Source organism: Ischnura elegans, chromosome 1 (genome assembly GCF_921293095.1).
Source record: "Ischnura elegans chromosome 1, ioIscEleg1.1, whole genome shotgun sequence".
NCBI classification, from domain to species: Eukaryota; Metazoa; Arthropoda; class Insecta; order Odonata; family Coenagrionidae; genus Ischnura; species Ischnura elegans.
The window spans coordinates 37137018-37157203 of NC_060246.1; the positions used below are offsets into that span (position 1 = coordinate 37137018).

General features: G+C 40.7%; 1 protein-coding gene across 4 annotated transcripts in view; it reads right to left on the reverse strand.

Moving 5' to 3' along the window:
* Window positions 1-281: 281 nt before the first annotated feature.
* LOC124158870 (elongation of very long chain fatty acids protein AAEL008004-like) overlaps window positions 282-20186 on the reverse strand; it is a 72032-nt gene continuing 52127 nt past the window's right edge. For 3 of the 4 annotated variants that reach the window (XM_046534277.1, XM_046534286.1, XM_046534294.1), the window contains exons 2-9: window positions 8872-8972; window positions 6527-6717; window positions 3341-3421; window positions 3148-3204; window positions 2931-3036; window positions 2682-2818; window positions 2277-2435; window positions 282-2156 (exon numbers count right to left, since the gene is read on the reverse strand). In XM_046534277.1, coding sequence (XP_046390233.1) covers window positions 1911-2156; window positions 2277-2435; window positions 2682-2818; window positions 2931-3036; window positions 3148-3204; window positions 3341-3421; window positions 6527-6717; window positions 8872-8932 — 1038 coding nt within the window. In that variant the 5' untranslated portion in view covers window positions 8933-8972 and the 3' untranslated portion in view covers window positions 282-1910. Of the gene's footprint in view, window positions 2157-2276; window positions 2436-2681; window positions 2819-2930; window positions 3037-3147; window positions 3205-3340; window positions 3422-6526; window positions 6718-8871; window positions 8973-11142; window positions 11386-20186 lie in introns of those variants that run through there. The other variant, XM_046534269.1, reaches the window with a different exon arrangement.

Sequence of the window (20186 nt, forward strand, 5' to 3'; positions counted from 1 at the left end):
AGGTAAAGCGGAAGTTCAGCCTAAGGAAATGACGTTTCAACTTGTTTAAAACATCGGTTAATTGGAATTCTCTTGAGAACATCATCTCCCATAGTCGAAGAGCACAAGATATACGTGTGAGCCTCATCAGTTGTCTCTAATGCTGATGTTTGAGGATTTAATGGCTTTTTCTGCAATATGATTTGATGAATTGTTTTGCGAAGCAGTGAAACAATTTTAGGCACCGCGTGAATTTTTCACAGGATTGGGTTGTCCATGAGATGAGTAAATAATAAATCAAATTTTACTTATAACAATTAATATTATTTACAAGTAATGCATATTACATATGGTAGGCAAAGAGGTTACATTATACAGTGAATACCAATGTATTTCAATCTGTACTTTTTGCCTTTTTACAAGTCATTCAATGCCAGTGTTCAAAGGTTTCATTAGTTGTTTGAACATCCGAATTTGAACAATTTTATGATTTTTCAAATGGATTTAGCATTTTTACATTTTTTCATAGTCAACATTTTCTGTTTTAGAAAAATAAAAACATTGGAAATAACACATCAAGTATGCATGTGATTCCTGAGTACTGGCTGTATTAAGGTTCAGAAAAAATATTTCGCTTATTAATTTGGAAAAAACGTGGCAGGTTTAACATTACTATCAGGCAACACGAGAACCTGTCATTCAATAGATTCCATGAGCTATGATAAAACAAATGTTTATAAATTTTACAACAGGAACGACAGATTTCTTCATATGAAATACAAGAAAACGCGTACACGAGTCGAATTTTCACAATCCAAACGATATTTCTTCAGAGAGGCTAATCATTAAATGTCATGATTTCTTTTGATAAACAATTGTACAAAAAAGTCACACGCGTGCATACAATTTGCTTTTGAAAGAATAGTTTCCCACAAATAACAGTGAAAAATCAGATGACAATCATACATTCAGCCAGTTTAATTTGCCAATTCGAAAAACCTGCCGGAGCCAACAGCAATGAATTAGGAACCCAACATGGTTGGGAAGACTGTTCAATGGCTCGGTGAAAATCCACTTAAAGCCATATCAGAGATCACAGATTCACTCATGGTATCGTCCTAGCCAAGGATGTAAACGGGAAACAACCAAAATAGAAATGGTCATAAAACAAATCGTACTCATGTTGGCTCTATCAGTAAAGTGAACATAATGCCTTGAACACTTGAAATAATTTAGAAAAAAGAAGAAGGTATCTGAACTTGAAACATATACTACGCATACATTTCTAGGCTACATATAAAGCCGCATCCCACGGTTGCAAATTGAGACACTCGGTCATGATTCGATGAGTAAGGTAGAAATTCCAACACTTCGCGCGGCACTAGGCACCACAAAAACCAATGACAGGAAGAAAACACAACGCACCAGGCAAAATTCCTCAAAAAATTTCCAGTTCACACCTAACAGTTACTCTAGCGTCCAGTCATTCTTTATGATAAATAGGTATTTTTACAGTGAGGTGGTGATGATGAGTAATGACGATGATGATATGTACTTGACAATGAGAGGAGCGAAAGAGCGTTTGCAGAGTGCTTTTTTTCAAAGAAATATTGCCCTAATTCATCGAAGAAAAAGGGAAAAGGTGAGGTAGGCGGATTCATGAAGGTTTCTAAAAAGAAGATAGAGAAAAGAAGGTCATTGGATGGAAGAAGTTGAGCAAGTTGTCCACAGAAAAAGGTCACGTGGACTTCAAAGAAATGAGTATTCGAGTCTGTTTGGAAAAGAAAGAGTGCAAGTCACTTCAATTGTCAGTAAAACCGCATTATTAACAAGAGTGAAATAAAGCACACGATGATTGATTTCTTCCCTTGGCTAGGAAGCTCAAGTCTATTCTCAAGATAGGTAGCACAACACCCTCATTTTGGCTTCAATCATGTCGCCTTCTGCTTCCCTATGTAAACACGATTCCTATCAGTCTGGGTGGTGAATCCCTCGGCCATCTCTCTGCCCATCTCAGTCTGCTCGTAGAACGCTCCGCCGTCGTTGCCCTGAGCTTTTGCGCCTCGCTGGTGAACGCTGCTGCCGCTCGAAGAACTACCGCCGTTGGCGAGCGCTGGCTGTTGCTTCTCGCCTTCCAATGCAGAAGCGGCGGCTTTCTTGGCGGCAAGGGCGGCAGCCTGGAATTAGACGGAAACGGACGAGTTATCGACCATTGCTCAAGTGATGCGAATGGGAGCAAATCCACTTCCCAGTCTAAGTATGAATGTTCAGTTTGGAATGGGGAATTATCTCCTTACCTTGGCAGCCTTCTTCTTGTAAGTCTGCTTGTAGAAGTCGGAGAACAAGAAGTAAAACATGACGGCGTGCATTCCAATCCACCAGACGAAAGCGCGAGGGTAGTTGCAGTCGACGAAGAGAAGCTGGAAGGCGTGAACCATGACAAGGACGAACTGGATCTATTGAAAAAAAACACACGAGGTTTAATATACACAATCCCTTGCCTATCTTCCGGATGGTGATAATGACCACTAATGATATGACGATGACGTACGTATCATAAAAAGAATCACAACATCAGCTCCACCGATGACGTGATAAATTGAATTTTAGTGCAACTAAATTTCATGAAATACCGAGTGTATGTCTCAAAGAGACGAATTATCAAATAAAGGGAAAGTAATGAGAACGGAGGAGCGACTAACCATCTGGAGTGCGGTGAGGTACTTCTTCCACCACAGGTACTTCTGGAGCTGGGGTCCAATAGCGGCGACCATATAGTAGAAGTACATGACGATGTGAACGAAAGTGTTCAGCAGACCAAAGAAAGTGGAGTGGCCGCCTGCAATACAGAAAAAAAACCATTAGACTAGCACATCGCGCAGCAATTGACGCATGGGAAAAAATTGAATCCCACGGAGAAGTAAATAGCATTTTGGAGAGAGGCTACATACCAGGGGTGAACTTGACGCCGAACCAAACACTCATTGGCATGCATCCGTGGTGGATAACGTGGAGCGTAGACACATGATCATTCTTTTTACGTAGCACAAAGAAAATCTGGATAGGAAAAAATGAAAGCTTATTAGCACTCTCGAATACATTTATAAACAGAAATAACTGAATCAAATGAATTACAGTGGGCCGGATAGAAAATGTAGATAAACTTACAGTGTCAAAGAACTCTGTGAACTTGGAGAAGTAGTACCACCAACATCCTCTGGCCATCTGTGGAGAGATCAACGAAACTTTGAGATTTGAGGATTGACAGCATGATAGCATTATTTTTTAAACATTTCCAAGACTTAGATAAACTGGAAAAGACTATTATCCAGCATGTGAATGTTCCAAAAGTTTAGCTTACCCTCATTGCTAGAGGACTATAAGAATAATCCACAGGTTGACATCTGAAGCTGTAGTGGAAGAGCCATCCGCTGACCAGAGACTGAAAAGTAAAAACAAATCCGTTAAATTCCATCTATATAAATCGCATCCAGACTGTTTAATACCACTTTTTCACCATTAATAACTACCGCGCTATCTGCGGACTTGGATTTGAACCGCGCGCCAGCATCACCATCGAGAGCTAGCGCCACTGGTGTGAAACTTGAAAACTATTTAAATAAATCACGCGGCCCGTAAGGTGGTAAGGCCGCGAACGCAAGCTGTGGGAACGCGCTCGACTTTGAGCACTTAAATTCGCTCAAAACCGGCATCTAGTCCACTTTCTAACACACTTTGCCGAGAAAAAAGACATGGGCGTTATGCGTCCTCCCAATCACTACAGATGTTAGAGGTAGAGTGAGTAATACCCAAGTGAAGGGTGACAAAGTTCATGCTTCGCCCAGAATATTCGCATACGAGGTCAGCCAGGTGGGAGGCAGCCGTAATGTGTGAACCGGGGTAACGGTAATGGTGCCCCAAATATAAAATTTCCTTTCGACTAAAATTGGTCTCGCTAGGCCGGGGCCCAGATGTTTAAGATAAAGGCATAATAAGCCGCAGGAAGGCAGTGCGGGTGGATTTCCGACTGCCGGAAACCAAGAGATGCCAAAATTTACGTTTCTTTCCGAACCGGAAGTGAGAAAGGATGAAAAACAAGCCATAAATCTCCAAGGGTGAGAATTTATATCCTGATATAGCTGGGAGGTTTCCTACAGCGATTGACGGATAAAAATTATAGATTTGAGCTTATGTCATTCACAGCAAGGCTGTTGCCTTAATTCACAGATTATTATTAAATGACAGATAAAATATTTATCCACGATATTTTAATCTCTTATATGTGATGCAATAGATTACGATACATGATGACTTTTGCATGAGTAAAATGCCTTAAAAGAACATTTATTACGTTACCTCACGTCATAAAAGACAATTCCGTGAATTTAAGTTCACATTTTGCTGAAGTCCATACTTTTTGAACCAGTTTGGAACAGATGTAATCCAAAAATCTGCCTGCATTTCTATGATACCATCAATTCTCTCGCGGAGTCCTGAGTTAATTTTGCCGTAAGGAAGAGGAACAATTCTCGTGATAAGTTTTCAGGCGCCCATCCCGAACAAAACAACCGTTGAGCGCCGTGAACTCTCCCACAGCCTTAACTTCGAGATTTTAACAAAAATAACCGTCAAGACAAGAGTGGCACGAACGCTTTTGCCCCCGGTGAAAACAAAGGCAATAGTGCATCACTCCTGAGCGAAATGGATACAACTCGTATTGAGAGAAGGCCGGTATGGATTGCAAACCGAAGAGCGGAGTGGACGCCGAAACCTAAAGTTCCGAAAAATTCCACGGAAAGCGGCTGTCCGCGGGGCATCCCGTGGCACGATTCTTCCCCGGCCACTCCCTCATCCTTCGGCCCGCTCACCGCCACGGTCCCATCGGTGATTATACGGCCCCGAAGTGGCCCCGTGTCCTCAATGCAGCGACCAAAGCCCACCTCCTTACTCCTCCCCGGATGGACACAAGGACCCACCTGCCCATCATCATCTTTATCTCGTCAGAAATGTTTTGGAGAAAAACAGATTTTACTGGATTCTCAGCGTGAGTAATTGACCATCCGATTGAGCCAGAGTTTCTCATCGTCTAAATAAAAAAAATTAGCAGTCGTGGGACTGCCGTTGGAAGTGAAAACTTTTTATTTTAAAAATTTTGGACGTTGATTGATGTTAAAAAAAAACGTACAAGAACCTATGCTACTAACTGGACTAGGAATATAAACCCGGAAAAGCCAAGTTACTAGCCGTAATTCAAGAAATATTTTTTATAACTATTGCTATGAACAAAATCGACTAACTATTGTCAACACTAAACGTAGCGATCCTTTCTGCTTCAGAATATATATTATCATTCATGAAGAACGAGCAAATTCAAAACTCGGTGTCGCGAGTCCAATGTCTTTCACCCATCTACAAAAGTGATCAACGCGCCATAAGAAGTTTTCACTTCAAAAACAAGAGGGAGACATGTTTTAAAAAGTAGTGAATGGTCTCCTGTTTCTCCCAGGATTCGCTGGGACTACGCCGTGAATCCAAACGAGTGCTCAAAATGTGACTAGAGCGATGAGTGTCGAGACTATGGAATGCAAAGACCGCCCAAATTGCCGCGGGGTTTATAAACTCAGGAGACAAAATTTTTTCCAGACTTTCACTGAATTAAACGCGCCAAAGAGTTACACCATCAACTAGTTTGATGGAAGAGAAACTAAATGAATCACAGCCTAAGTTGAGACGGTGGCAGGGAAGTTCTCACTGAAGAGCAGGAAAAATTTTGAAAGAATTCGAAGAAATCAGCAATTCCTTTCAGTATTGTAAAGCTGAAATCAAGCAATTGATTCTTCAAAAATTTTCAATTTGAAATGATCATAATGAGTATTGGTGCCCACAGGACTAAACGCGTGTCCATTAAAGCATTCCCCAGATGAGCGGTTATTATGAAAGGAATGTTGTCAAATACATTTCCTCAAGGCATCACGCGAACTGCCAGGAAGTGACAGAGAAAGAGCGGGCAGAGGGAGGGGAGGACACCCTCGCTCAACTCGAGCAAGTGTTGCCTTGAATCATTTTCCGAACGCGTTTCTGAACTCGATCAGTCGAGACGGTTACGTCCATACGGCTATCGCGGGGTCTGCAGGCGCTTTTCAGAGGCGACCGGCAGCAATGCTGTCGTCCTTTCGGTGCAAGTCCGAGCCCGACTCAGGTTGAAGGGTACCGGGAAGCGAAGCCAGCCGAGTATGGGCGAAGCCCAAGGCGAAGGTGCCCCAGGCCTAACGCGAGCAAGCGAGAAAACACTCCGTAAACACAACAAGGAATTAATTCTCTTCACGTGCCACGTACACACTACATTCATATCCGATAACATCAATGATGAGGATAACGATCGCCATTTCGTAAGAACCGAGGAAAAAATCCATTTTGAGAGAGAGAGAGAGAAATGTAAATGAGGTACAAAAACCTTGTGCGTTACGATAGAGCTTGGAAACTTTCTTCGTCGGCCCGGAATGTCATGTATGTCATGTGCGGCGGGTTCTTGCGATGGTTTACTCACCTCGTAGAACAGCCATGCGCTGAATATCACTTGCAGGAAGTTATAGACGATGAGGACGTTCCGTAACTCGAACGGCTTCCTATTTTCCATGAACTTCGGCCCGGCGACTTTGACGATGTAAACGTACGTTAGGCAGAGCGCTAACGTAGGGAACGGGCTGCCCATCAAGAACCAGTCGTTTACCCTTGGATCTGAAAAGAGAGAACAATTTTTGGTCAAGATCCACAAAGGTTAAGAACAAGTTAAGTTATGAACAACAAGTATTCATTTAATTTTGGGATCAAAATCAAACTTTAATATAAAAAATGTTGTAAGGTTATGTATTTCAATTATTAAAAAAAATATTCATTTCAAGTTTTTAAATTGATGAAGATGACCCATTATCAAGCTTGCTACCACTCCAATTTAAATTTAAAGAATAATAATTACGAAAGAGTCGGAGGGGAGAAGGGACGGTTAACTTATTTCGCATTAGAACTCATCATGACAAGTTCTTTTTTAGGAAACGATTGACAAAAAGTCAAACTATATTTTTTAAGGCTTATCACGTGCGCCAACATTCATATATCACAAGTCATGAGCACCTGAGTTAACGAACTTCAGTATATGCTACACAGGAAAGCAGTCACTGTATCAGAAACGTGATATCATCGAGGAATTACGCGGGGAAAAAGACGGATTTTCTATCATTTTCATCACAACTGGTTTCCCCACCCGATAGAGAAAAATAATGCGCACGAGCGAGTCCGTCATTAGTTTAACTGATTCAATTATACAGTCATGATGCGGATTATGTGAAACATTTTGAAAAGCCATTTTATTTTCAAATGAGATCTACGCAATCGAGCCGTCCGCAATGCTGCTCCGACGCATAGCATCAAGGTGAGCAACACTTCCCCTGTCCTCGCCGAAGCCAAATGGTTTCTTTTCGAAAGTGAAAAATCACACCGACTGAACACCAGGAAAGCTGGCAAGTCATGGAACGTGCGAGCGATAAAAAAAAAAGGATAGGCTCACAAACCCGAATGATGACTGCAACATTCCTATCGGCGTCAGTGAGTGTTATAACGCAATAATTACGAGTAATTATTTCAGATCTAGTGTGAGAGGCGCATGATTGCCGTATATCAAATCATCAAAGTACCACTCCATGAATGACAAAAAGGCGAGAAGCCAGAACTTGAAAACGGGTTTATGAAAGAACAAGAAAAACGATTCGCGGAAATGTGATTGTTTAATAAAAGTAGTATACACATTTCATGATTGACACCAAACTAGAATATCCTCTGTGAGTGGCAGTAACGCTGAAGGTTGTGACGTGGTATTTTCCATGAACTTTGCACAACAAGTATCAGAATTTTTTTTCATCCATATTTATTCATTTCTGTACTGTTTTTAGTTACGGGCATGATTATGCAGTGCAAATGCAAGCCAATATTTCGGTACGAGCAGTATTAGCACATTCCCTCTCTTTTCTGCAGTCCCAAAAACGGAAAAGTTTAGCCACGAAGGGTCCTTTAAGATCGAGCAACCTGTTCAACAACCTCCAGGACGGAATCGTCCTTGAGCGGAGAAGAGCGAACACATGGGACGATTTCGAAACGCGAGAATAAAAAAATAAAGAAAAGGATCGGATAAAACTCCAACATCGTACACGAAGGGCACTTTATCCTAAGGATAGAACGTCCGACCCTTTCAGCAACCTTTGAACCCTTGACAGATGTGTACGCGAGCCACGGACATAGGTGTCATCTCCATCATCTTCCCTTCGATAAGACCGGCCGCCGCCGCGCCTTAGCGCGTACGCAACCCGAGAAGCTCAACATGTAAGCGGGTTCACAACCGCTAGGGTGTAGTCGGCGAATTCGAGCGTGGGAGGGGAGTGAAGGAAGAGGAGAGGGGGAGGGGGAGCGGAGGAGAAGGAGGCGGATTCTCTGAATGAGAAGGGACGGTGGGAGATGGAATGCAGAAAAAAATATGGATTCGTATTAAGGCCATCTTTTTTTTTATTTTCTCCCACAATTTAGGCAGTCCTGTACGTAGGCCGGATGAGCGTGAGACACCGATACGTCTGATGGGTTAAGAATGTGCTCTTTTATCAACCCAACAACAGAAAGTTAAGGGAGAAGTAATAGTTTCAAAAAAGCGTTATATTGATCGAAAATTGTGAACCATTTCTTTGAAATTACATTTTTTAAATGAGATTCTACACGGTCAACGGGTGCATGATGTTCTAGTTAGGCTATACTTGATTGTGTTGAACGATGAAAAACGGGTTCACCATCCATGAATGGTATTGTGGAAAGGGTGGAGTTAAGGATATCAATATTGGCTACGGTACTCACCACTTTTGTTATCCATGAGGTCATGGTAACCGTCGATTATCGTGCTCACCAACGTGGCCATGATTGGTCGTCTGCGTCAACGGAGGTACAGGTTCAGGATTCTGTAAAGATAGAAAAAACAGACATTTGAATTAACTGTGTACAGTCAAAAAAAAATTAATTAACTAAAGACAGAAAATTTCGGAGTAAATTATTAACATTAAAGTTCTAATGATGTCAAAATTGAGAAGATAGCGTTTCGCTGCTCAGTTTTCACCAACGTCACAGGTTGACGAAAAACCAAAAATATCAGATATGTAACCGAAAAAGACCTGGGAAGCTCTACTGTAAGCATATGAAAAACATAAAATACCCCTTCAAAAATATCATCGATGATGGGTTGAAATCGAATTTTGTCGGTCGATCAGAGTGAAATTGTGCGAGCTATTTGCACACATACTCTCTAAAACAAAAGATTATAAACGACGAGAGATAACCGGTGAAGTAAACACGAAGCTACTTTGCACGTTTCGAACCCAAATGGTACTGGGAACGTAACGATACAAAATTTCCTCCCAGCGATGATTATCTCAGCGCGACTTCTTTACATACGCGGCGCTTGGCCCACATTCCTCCGTCATTTAGTCGGGCAATGGAGGGAGGGCGGGTAGGCTAGTGGAAGAGATTTGTTGACCTCAGCGTTTTGGGCAAACGGAGTGGCCGTTGTTATTGGCGAAGGAGGGGAAGGAGGATACCTGGGAGGCGGGAGCGTAAATAGTCGAAATTTGGAAAGAGAAAGAAGAGAGAGAAAGAAGTGGCGAGGATAGAGAAAGCGTCGGGATCGAGAAACCGCACGTAAGGTGGCCAACAGGTTTAAGAGCGGGCGGGACGGGTTTTTTGGGGGTCGAGACGCGGAATTGAGGTTGTATCCCCTGGAGGGCTACCACCGATACGCTTCGCTCTCCGCGGTGCCTGATTTTTATCTGGGCCAAGAAAAGAAGAGGGGATAAATAGAGAGAAAAAAATGTTGCGTTCTGTAATATGAAGCAGAGAACGCAGCCTGTTCATTAAAAGGAGCCCACTAAAAGAGGGTTGCAATTCGGGGGAACCTCAAGGATCCTGTTCCTGCTCCTTCATCTCAAGATGCGATGACCTGGGCGAGCACTGAACCGTAACACCTATGGGTATTTTTAAAAGGGGCCAATGGCAGCTTGAAGAGAATAAGGCTTCCTAAGATGTGAGCTATATATGTGAATAAAAGTGATTATTTCATTTGAAATCTGGGTTCATGGAAATTGAACCAAAGAAACGAAAGCATTAAAATATTTAATGTTATCTTATCTTTCGGATGAACTATTTATATGATTGACATCGTACAGAATGACAAGTATCCATAATATCTGAGGCAAAAAAAGTAATTACCGCTCGAATTTCGAGTATGGATCCATTGCATTTGAGAAACAATCGAATTCTCCCTAAGTACTTTACTAATGATTATGGAATGAATAATATCAACAAAAAATAATAAGCTATATGAAATACAAACATCAGATTTATAGCCACATTCAATCGGCTTGTTCATTATGAATTCAATCGTCAATGTGCAAATGAAAAAGGCTCTGCTATCACAAGCCTCAAGGCGAACGACCATCAAAGACGGCTGAGAGACCGACGAGTTAATCCAGTTTCACATCACCAGGGACGTATTAGGTAAACATGTGCAAGCGATGTTACTCAATAATCCTTATGCGATGCATGAATGCTGATTACAACGGGAAAAGTTTGAAAACGAACTTTCAAATGCTAACTCTTCGGAAAAAAAAACACTCAGGATCACGTGTAGGCAAATTGTGTGCGACATTGTAATATTTCAACGGCGAAACAAGTTAGCATAAATCCGAGGAGAGAGGAATGTGGCCGCGTAAGGACAGCGACCGGAAGTTATGAGCCTTGATCTCCCCCGGTTGAACTTGAAAATCTATAAACGGTGCCGACAAGTGCTGTATCAGGAAAAAAAGGACGTCAGCCGGAGGCAACACGATATTGAGGTGCAAGAGTAATTCGTCTCGACTGATTGACGATTATGACGCATCAGAGAACCACTCGAAGAGTTTGAAAAATGCGAATATGGAAGAAAACTGCGATGAGGCAACAAGTACGGCCTTCGAGTCACACTGTAGTACTGGACACACAACAGCACTTGATGGAATCATTGCCCGCGAAACTTTTATCGGAGAGGCTGGAGATGTCTTACGGTAACCAAAGGGGGGGGGGTGTTATCTAAATGCTTACAATGCGAATTCTCCAAACGGCGAGGATAAAGTATTCCACACGCTCGACGCCGATCCTGGAATCGGCGGACTCGGGAGCCGTAGTTTTCCCGCGCCGTCAGCTCGGAGGGGTCTCGGTCAGCGACGCAAGCGAACAAACTGTCCGATGTATTAAGATCTCCGGAGCACTACCTGAAGCACCAATAGATCCAGTGCGGGTAAAGGGCTTCCGTAATGTCGGGAGTCCCACTACGATCCGCGCTGACACGGCGACAGGAGAAGACTGGCCACGATCCGTCGGGCGCTGGAGTATAAATCGGGCCGGAGGGGAGCTGGAAGAGGCCGGGCGGGCAGAGCGGGGCGAGAGGGAGGGGGAGAAGGGAGATCCCCACGCGGCGGCGGCGGCCAACGCCGGGGGGAGAGTCCGAGGTGTGCAGACCCCCGCCGTCGGCACATTGCGCGACTCCGGGGCTGACCTCCAGGGGCGGCTCGTGGGATGGGGGGGACCGCCTCCAGGAAGCAGCAACCTAGGTGCGTACGACATAGACCCGATGTCGTGAACCTGCACCCAATACTGACCGGCTGCGTCATAGTTTGCAATCGCTTGCGACTCACTCCCGGGGTCGACGGGGTGTGGACGTAACGTCTTACCCCGGGACCAAACGAAAGGTATTCGCTGCTGGTGTTGCGGGGGTGATTGGGTGAAATATGGAATGCGAGATTTCTCAACGCGGAATATTTCATTCAAGCGATCGAATCTCCATCACGGGCGTCGAAGTCTCCTGTCTCATTCCTCGCAACTAGTTCAGTTCATGCCTTCGCTCCGACGAGCTGAACACGAGTTAATACCGCTAGCTCAAGAGTTTTAGCGGGAAAAACCACAGTAGCAAAGTCCCTTTCAGGTGATCGGGTACTAGTCCGCAGTGGAGCGTCTGTGCGATGTTGGTCACTTTGATCAACTCATATAATACTCTCCAGTGATTAATATTCGATTAAAACATCCGATCCGAGCTATATCCGTAAAAAAAAACAGAGCAATAAGTTTCTTCGAGATTTCATTCATCTATACAACCTACGATACGTATACTACATGTCTCCATTCCCCGCCAAAGCGATCAGAAATTCTTAAGCCGCCTATATTCTTTATCCAATAAGAAAGGGAACCTCATTGATTCTATTTTGACTACTGCCATTTCTTTCCCTAGCAAATGCAAAGACATAACCAACTAAGATCTAATTCGAGACAATTTTCGGCATTTTTAAAGTAAGTCTATGGCAATCAGGCGATAAAACAGCTGCAGGAAAATTAACTCTAGCAAAATCCACAAGCTTTAGATAGTAAAATCACAGGGGGAAGGTTACTTCTGAAGGCTACCTGAGAGTTAGCGACTTTATGTTGGGATTTTTAGGAAAATTATCACCATTCAACAATTGAAAATCCCTGCGAGACATGATTCATTTGTTCAATGCAGTTAAACGGCTATTTTTTATCTTATGTATGTAGCGGTTATTGTTAGATTTACAAAGCTTTCCATTAATCAGTGTAAGAATTTTAAATGAAAAACCATAAAATAGAGACCTTCAAGGAGATCAAAGTCATCAACTAGCAGTCACGTTCTCGGTAAGTACTTGTAGTGCGTTAGGAAACAGTTTATGCATTGAATTTAGGCATTAAAAACGTACAACTCGTTCGGGAATATTCACTCATAAACAAAATAAGATAAGTCAGATTAATTCGAAATAATACGTTACATTTGTTGTACACTGTTGGCAAAAAATTAAATTATTTTTACTCGCTTATACACATATCGCTCGCATGTATATATGTGTGTGACATTACGTATTCACGACAAAATTTACATATTTTCTTTTAAAAGATACAGAGTCTCACGAATATAAAGATTTTTATATGTCGGGATCTAATATTTTTAAAAATATTGTAATTAACCAATCATCTATTTCTTAAATAGGGTGTGTATTAAATTTCGTGCAAAAACACCAATGAGCGTGTTAAGACGATGTCACTTTTTTGACGTGGATACAAATAATAATATTGCATGTTAACATGAGAAAAGCAAAATGGAAATAGCGTTAGCTCGGATGCTTATTAGGACAGCCGAGGTATTGCGGTCAAAAAGTTAATAGTAATTGTTAATGGAAAGGTTGAATACCTGAGACTACTGACGGATGGATAGTGAGGCATCTAGAAATTAAATTGAGTACAATTCATGTTAAGCATTGGGTAAAATTACAGCTAGTAATATGATGTAAAGAAATTTTTAAATAATTATAACGAACTCTAGAGCTAACTTGAGCATTTAAGATCGGCCTTTGAAGACAAGAACAAGACGAGAGCATCTAAGGATACTGGGAGCGTCACTTTGCCTCACGTGACGGGATGTACTATGAAATACAGTTCTTTGCAGTTATGCAGCCGATGAATTTCTCTGACAATTACGCTACAAATTGCACAAAAGGAGGAACAACTGTAATAAGACAGGAGCTACAATGTGGCATTTTATTGAATGAATATTTTACAGCCATATAAATAGGCCGAAGCCCAATGCATAGTTTCAACAAATTAGGGGCCCTTTATTCAAGTTAAACCTCAGAATTTCATGGTGATTAGGTTCCGTGGAACATTTGAACAATTGCACTCAAACTTAAAAGTTCATACTACTCTTTATAATTCAAGGGAAATCACGCTAAAGTATTGGTGAAGACGCGCGTTTACTTAGAGAAAAACCCGACGCATTAGATGTAAGGTACTGGACTATACAAGACTGAACATCCATAGCAGAAATATCGATTCCTTCCCCATCAAACGATGCAGGTGGTGTTCAATCAGTGTGGTGGCTACGCACGTGCCAACCATATTTGAAGAGGTTGCGCTCGATTCGGCTAGAGTAGCGGCTGACACCGTATCGTGCGGTCCTGATAATTTAAAGGATTTCATCTATGTAAATACACGTCGATGTATCTCGCGCAAGAAGTCGTTGACGGGCGATGGAAGGATCGTCTGCCCGGCTATCATCAGCCGTCGGGAGACATATTTTTCCTTTCATTCCATTCCGCAAGCAGCCCGTCGTCCGCGTCGACAACGAGCGACTCTCTACAAGGTTGGTCGGGGCTGCGAGGGGAGGGGGGAAAGAGCAGTAGTGCGAAGGATGGGGAAGGCGAGAGTGGGCAGCAGGACTGCAAGGTTAGAGGACTTTCCACGCTCCGCACTTCCGGACGCTTTTGGGAGGGTCCTCCGCAGAAGATGATAGGCGGGACTCGCAATTTCCTCATGTCCGCGCAATGAATCACAGCCTCCTCTCATGTATGCGTACATCGAATTTATAATCAACTGTATCAATGTGCGCGATGTGGCGTTGCTTCATAGTTATATTGAAAAAAAAAAGAAAATGTTATCCACACGACTTGAATGGAGCGAGGCTACGCTTTATGGAATATCAACAGCGTAATAAATTCATCAATATAATTTCCACACAATTCATTGAGAAAAAATTCTACAGGTTTCAACATTTCGCGTCATTCTATTTTGTATCCTTCAGTAATTCTGTAAGTATTCTTTTTTCACTTGAGCGATAATCATTTCAGAGTGACACGTAGATCTTGAAACGGAAGGGTTAATTTCAAACAAATAGTGCGAAGAGAATTTTGCTAACGTTTTCACAGCTAACATTCTACCATGAAAACTTTGATACACGATCAATGTACCGACAGCATGGGGTTATAACGTCACAAGTGGATATGTGTAAAAAAAATCCCTCGCGTTTAATATTTTTCAATGACGAATGACGAAGAACCTTTTTAAATCACATACTAAGAATTTCATCCTAATAAATGTATTGGAAACATATTTGATAATCGATAATTTTGATAATATTATTATAATATATTAATAAATAATAATATTATTATTATTTTACATTAAAGCTACAAAGAGATGAAAGCTGCAATCGGAAAACAAACTCAAAGAATGAGTTTCACTTCCTAAGGTTACAAAAAACTAATAAGCTATACTCATGGTGATTGAGCATAAAAAGAAGGTTATTCGGAAGTAAGGAGCATAAAAGATATGACATTCACAGCGAAGTATTTATACCAGAAGGACAAATGATAAAAAAAAACTTCAAGTTAACAAGAAATAAGTTTCATTACACCCTATTTGTGTAGCATTGAGCCAAGGTACAAGACGGGAGTAGTTCTGGTTAGATTTTATGATGCTATCTATCGCTGGATATCAAAGGATGCGCATTGAACACATTCACGTTGCGGTTTTACCGGAAAACAGCTAATAATCCACTTTATTGTGATGTCATGATAGATAAGTACAAAATTGCGCGTGGAAGTGTTGAGATCTTAGCATAGCATACGTAAGCTCTGAATTTCCGTCTCACTTAAAAGTTTCACAGTTTTCCCCATCACTTCATCATACAGAGATTTTCACCAAATCGTGATATTCCAAATGTAGTGGAAATAAAATCAATGCGCTAACACAGAAAACAACGCATTTAGATTGAAGGTATTTCCATATTTCTTAATTGCGTGCGATATCTAGCCAGTAAAGCATTTTAAATTGGGCATGCTTTTGGGAGACTATTTATGCAACAATGCAATTCCTTGGGAAAAATCACGTTTCGATTTATTTCTTCGAATACTATACTCTAACTTCACAGGATTCTGTAACTTACCATTATTACTCCAAATCGATAGTGTAATTGAATATTAAGTGTATCCTGGCAGTATTTAGAAATCTGAACAAAATTTGTCGTAGATTTATAATTGTCAATATGGAAAGGAGAACACAGACATAAATGCCAATTGTACAGAGGGTAATTTTTTTCAAGAAACTTATTATTTTATTCCCAAGCCCTGAAGAACGTTGAAAAACGAATACAAACTTTTCTGTAAACTTCCCAAGCGTAACATCAGAGTTGTTGGGTAAGTAAAATACCCATCGGCTATTTCAAACAGACTTTTGTCGCATTTTCAAGTACACCTAAGCACATAAAACATGTTTAACTTAGATAAATGGGAACATGAGTTGTTCAAAAATTTTTCCATTTGGAAAAATCGTCCTTTGAGTTCCTTCGAAGAGATAACATGGCATAACGTAAATGACCATATTTCACCGAGACGATGGAATCTATCCTTGCTCATGCAAATTAGTTCCCACTCACAAAAAGGAAAATTCACGAGAAGTAAAGTTGTTTTTTATTGGACTATATGATGTTTCAAACTCTTTATTATCGGTATTTATCGAAGATATTAACCTTCGGGAGGGGAACGTTGCCCTGCCACGGTCAACTTGATAGCATCTGACGTCGTCCCAGTTAGGCCAGGCAGCGAACCATCCCGTGAGATTGACACGAGGGCGTCTCGCCTTGGACATGGAGGTTAGGGTTAGTTGCGACACGATGGCCCAGACCAAGAACGGAGCGCGAAAAAAACACGCGCTACGACCTTTGCCGTGACTCTCGCCCGAATTACAGTGCAAACACAAGAAGGTTTTGAAGGAAAAATGAAGACTTTGTACGCTACTTTTAAAGTTGAATTGATCGAGCTGGCAGACGAAAATGAGACCAACTTCGATGTACTAACCAAGATTTCTATCGTAAGCACATCTGAGAGATATGCTAACACAAAATAACAAAAAAATGCTCTGCTCTTCTATCTAGGAGTTCCAAGAAAGGCATTAATAGAACACTGATTAATGAATTATAACTCAAACTGAGAATACGGGAAAATGTGAAACTAAAAAACAAAGCATGAGCTCATAGTTATGTGGTTTTTAAAATGTTTATTCATGGAGCTAATAATGTTATATAAAGTCCCTGTCACTTGGTTAAGAAGATAAATCTAAGTAACTTTGAAGGATTACGAAATTTACAGATACTCAGTTTAAATAGTAATGATATGCATTTAGACTTATTAAATTTCATGATTTTGATAATGAGTACAGTTGTAATTGTGTTTTACATACTTCAATCTTCTCGAAACAATAAAACATAAAATAAAGTAGGGCACTTAAGAAATATTCTCAATTTTGGAGGAATCCTGAAGATTTGCAACGCCTGCCTCAGAAATGAAATAGCACCATGACTCAGCGGAAAATCAACTGCCTGCTAAAAACTACCAGCACAAAAAAAAACTAAAAAAAACTGGAGATCTTTCGCGTGACTCATGCCTTCGACTTCCAAAAATGTTTGCAAGATGACTCTTTGCATCAGCCAGCTGAAGATATATAATGACATCGGGGCCTAAATTAAATCGATTCGGTAATATTCCATCACCTAAAGGAATAATTAGTTTTTTTGCAATTATTTGAGATCATCACCTCACATCTACGTCTAGAAAAAAGGGACACAGCAAACTCTTGTAATTTCTGCGGAATACATCAAATGTTTTAACTTCGCAGTGCTTAGTCAACGTAATGAAATTCCTCTCCTGAACACGGGAAAGATACCATCCAGAATTTATGTGAGGAGAAAGGAATTGTTTCTCGAACGGAGATTCAAACCATGGACCTATAAAATTCAATTCTAAAGGCTAACCTTTATGCTCACTGGGATTTCTCATCTTTATTAATTCTGTACTGACATCTTACTTCAAGGTCTCCATAATTGGAAACTAGATTCACCTAAAACCTGCTTATACGGTATTTTCTTTGGGAGCAGCCGGAGAGGAAGGGAAAAATCTGACGCAATAGTTTCTTCTTCTGAGTCAATGTTTTCTGAAGCTTTTATTTTTTTTTAACGGCAAGTAGGTATGTGAGGTAAAAGTATCGCTCGTTCATTTTCCATGAAAACCTATTTTTTAAATTATTTTCTATCTCTACAATTAGTGTTTGAGTTTGGTATGTGAAATCATACCTGTGTTCAACGCCAAATTAGGTCTCTAAGCCTAAATAATTCACTGAAGTTCTGAAATTAAAATAACTGAATGATTCCATTTTTTGCGACGCAACACACGAAATTTTACAGACACGTGCGTAATGACGGGATTTTTAATTATGTACGCACTATTTTCTCGTGCGTGCAGCAGTCATAGCAACATGTATAAGAAATTACTATAAACAAACATATAACTATCGCCATGAGTGATGGCCAAGAGTTTTTAGGAAGATAGGGCAAAATTCCCTTTGTGTACCTTTTTAATCCTTTTCTTTTTTTCATTTAATATTTTTGCTCGATGATTCAGTTTATTCATTTTCTCTTTTCCTCGCAGATGTATTACGATGCTGAAAAGTGAGACTCGAGATGAGTTTTACTTTACGGGGAAAAACATAATAATTAAATCACACATTTGATGTGAGGGCCAAGAGATTTACTTAAAGCGTGCTCTTTACTTCCTTAATAACGCCCAAAACCAAAAGACGATTTGAAGAATGCCTCCTTTTTGGCTGAGGACATCCGCAAAAGTCCTCTTTAATGGGCTCGAAAAATATGAACCCGGAGAAAATCTTCGAGAGTTTGACATAAACTACTGAAAGTTCTCGAAGCTCTTTTTGGGTGTTTGCATCCATCGAGAGAGAAGGAAAAGAACATTCAAGAGCCTTCAAGGATTCAGAGTCGAGTTTTATGTCCGACCTCCATCCAACATAATTTTTCTCCGAATTCTTTTTTCTGTTTGCTGGGAGGAAATGGTCCAAGACACAATTCCGTGAGGGCGGATATCCAACCCAAAGTGTTTTTAACGATATATATATATTTTACCCCCTAATGAATTATCACGATCATTTACCCACGTTTTTCACTTAATCTTCCCTGTCTGGATGATTGTTTTTTTTGCCTCATCAGCGGCGTCACGTCGGCCCGTTAGTCCATTATTTTTTTTCGAAGGTCTAATTGGCAAAATCATAAGTTTTGGAGGAGAAATAGGTCATTTCAGGACGAAAGTCACGGTCAAAGGAGCAAGGGTCACTTCCAGTCGTTTCGATTAAAATAATACCTGGTCACTATTCAGCGGCTGTAAATCTTTACTGTAAATTCATGAAACATTTAATCCGGTCATGCCGCGATAGGCGAGAATAGAACATTTTCCAATACAGGTAAATTAATCGCGCAGTAAATATTTACTCCTTTCAGATTTTAATTCGTGGAATGTCTCAAATGGATATGCTGCTGGAATTAGTTCCAGGATTCTCGCGAGGTAAAGGTCGACTGAGTTTGGAAGAAATGAAATAAAATGTTCCTCGAGAATGAAGCCATAAATATAAACATAATTTCTAGCTTTATTCTGAAATGAATTAGTTGTTAACCATGGAATTAAGTATCAAGATCGGGGAACCAAGTGCAACAGACCTTTCAATCTTCCTTTTTGATTTTCTTAGCTGCGTCCACACTTCATTTAACTCACCGCAAATCATCGATACCTTTTTCTACAGAAGACATCGGAATTGAATGATGGTATTCCTTACCTAGCCGCGAGCTTCCTTCAAGGATATTAAAGATTATTCTCATGTGACTTTATTAGCAATAAAATACTTCTATTGCTTCGAGTTTGAAACGAGTAGAGGAAAGACCATGGTTAATTAATAGTCATTGGTTGGATATGCAGAATGAATCTGACTTAAAAAAATAAACTTGTGGTTCTAGGGATTTTCTTACCTGAACTAATAGCTCTAAAATAGAGAGAGAGATTTCTCATTCTCTGTAATTGTGATGATGTCAAATTTTTATCTTATGAGAGGAAGTCAAAATTGAATAACATGCACATTCAATTCCTAAAAAATGTTTCTCGCGATCGGATTTCAAAGTATCCTTCAAATTAATCCAAAGCACCGATTTAAACCCACGTAATTCACTACTCGTGAAGAAATACTCATGAATTAAAACAGGTAAGGAGAAGAATAAATAGCATGTAGTAAAAAAAACGGCACTTCTATTTCAGCCTCTTAAGTTTAATTCAGAACACATGCGACCCTTTATGGTGTTCGATCGTTCACTACATACCAATCTATGCTTCCGCCAGGTAGGTATTGACTTTAGGTGCGTGGATGACCACAGCTGTCGGATGCCCCTCACATAAAAATGGTCGCAATTTCGATTCGTCCTT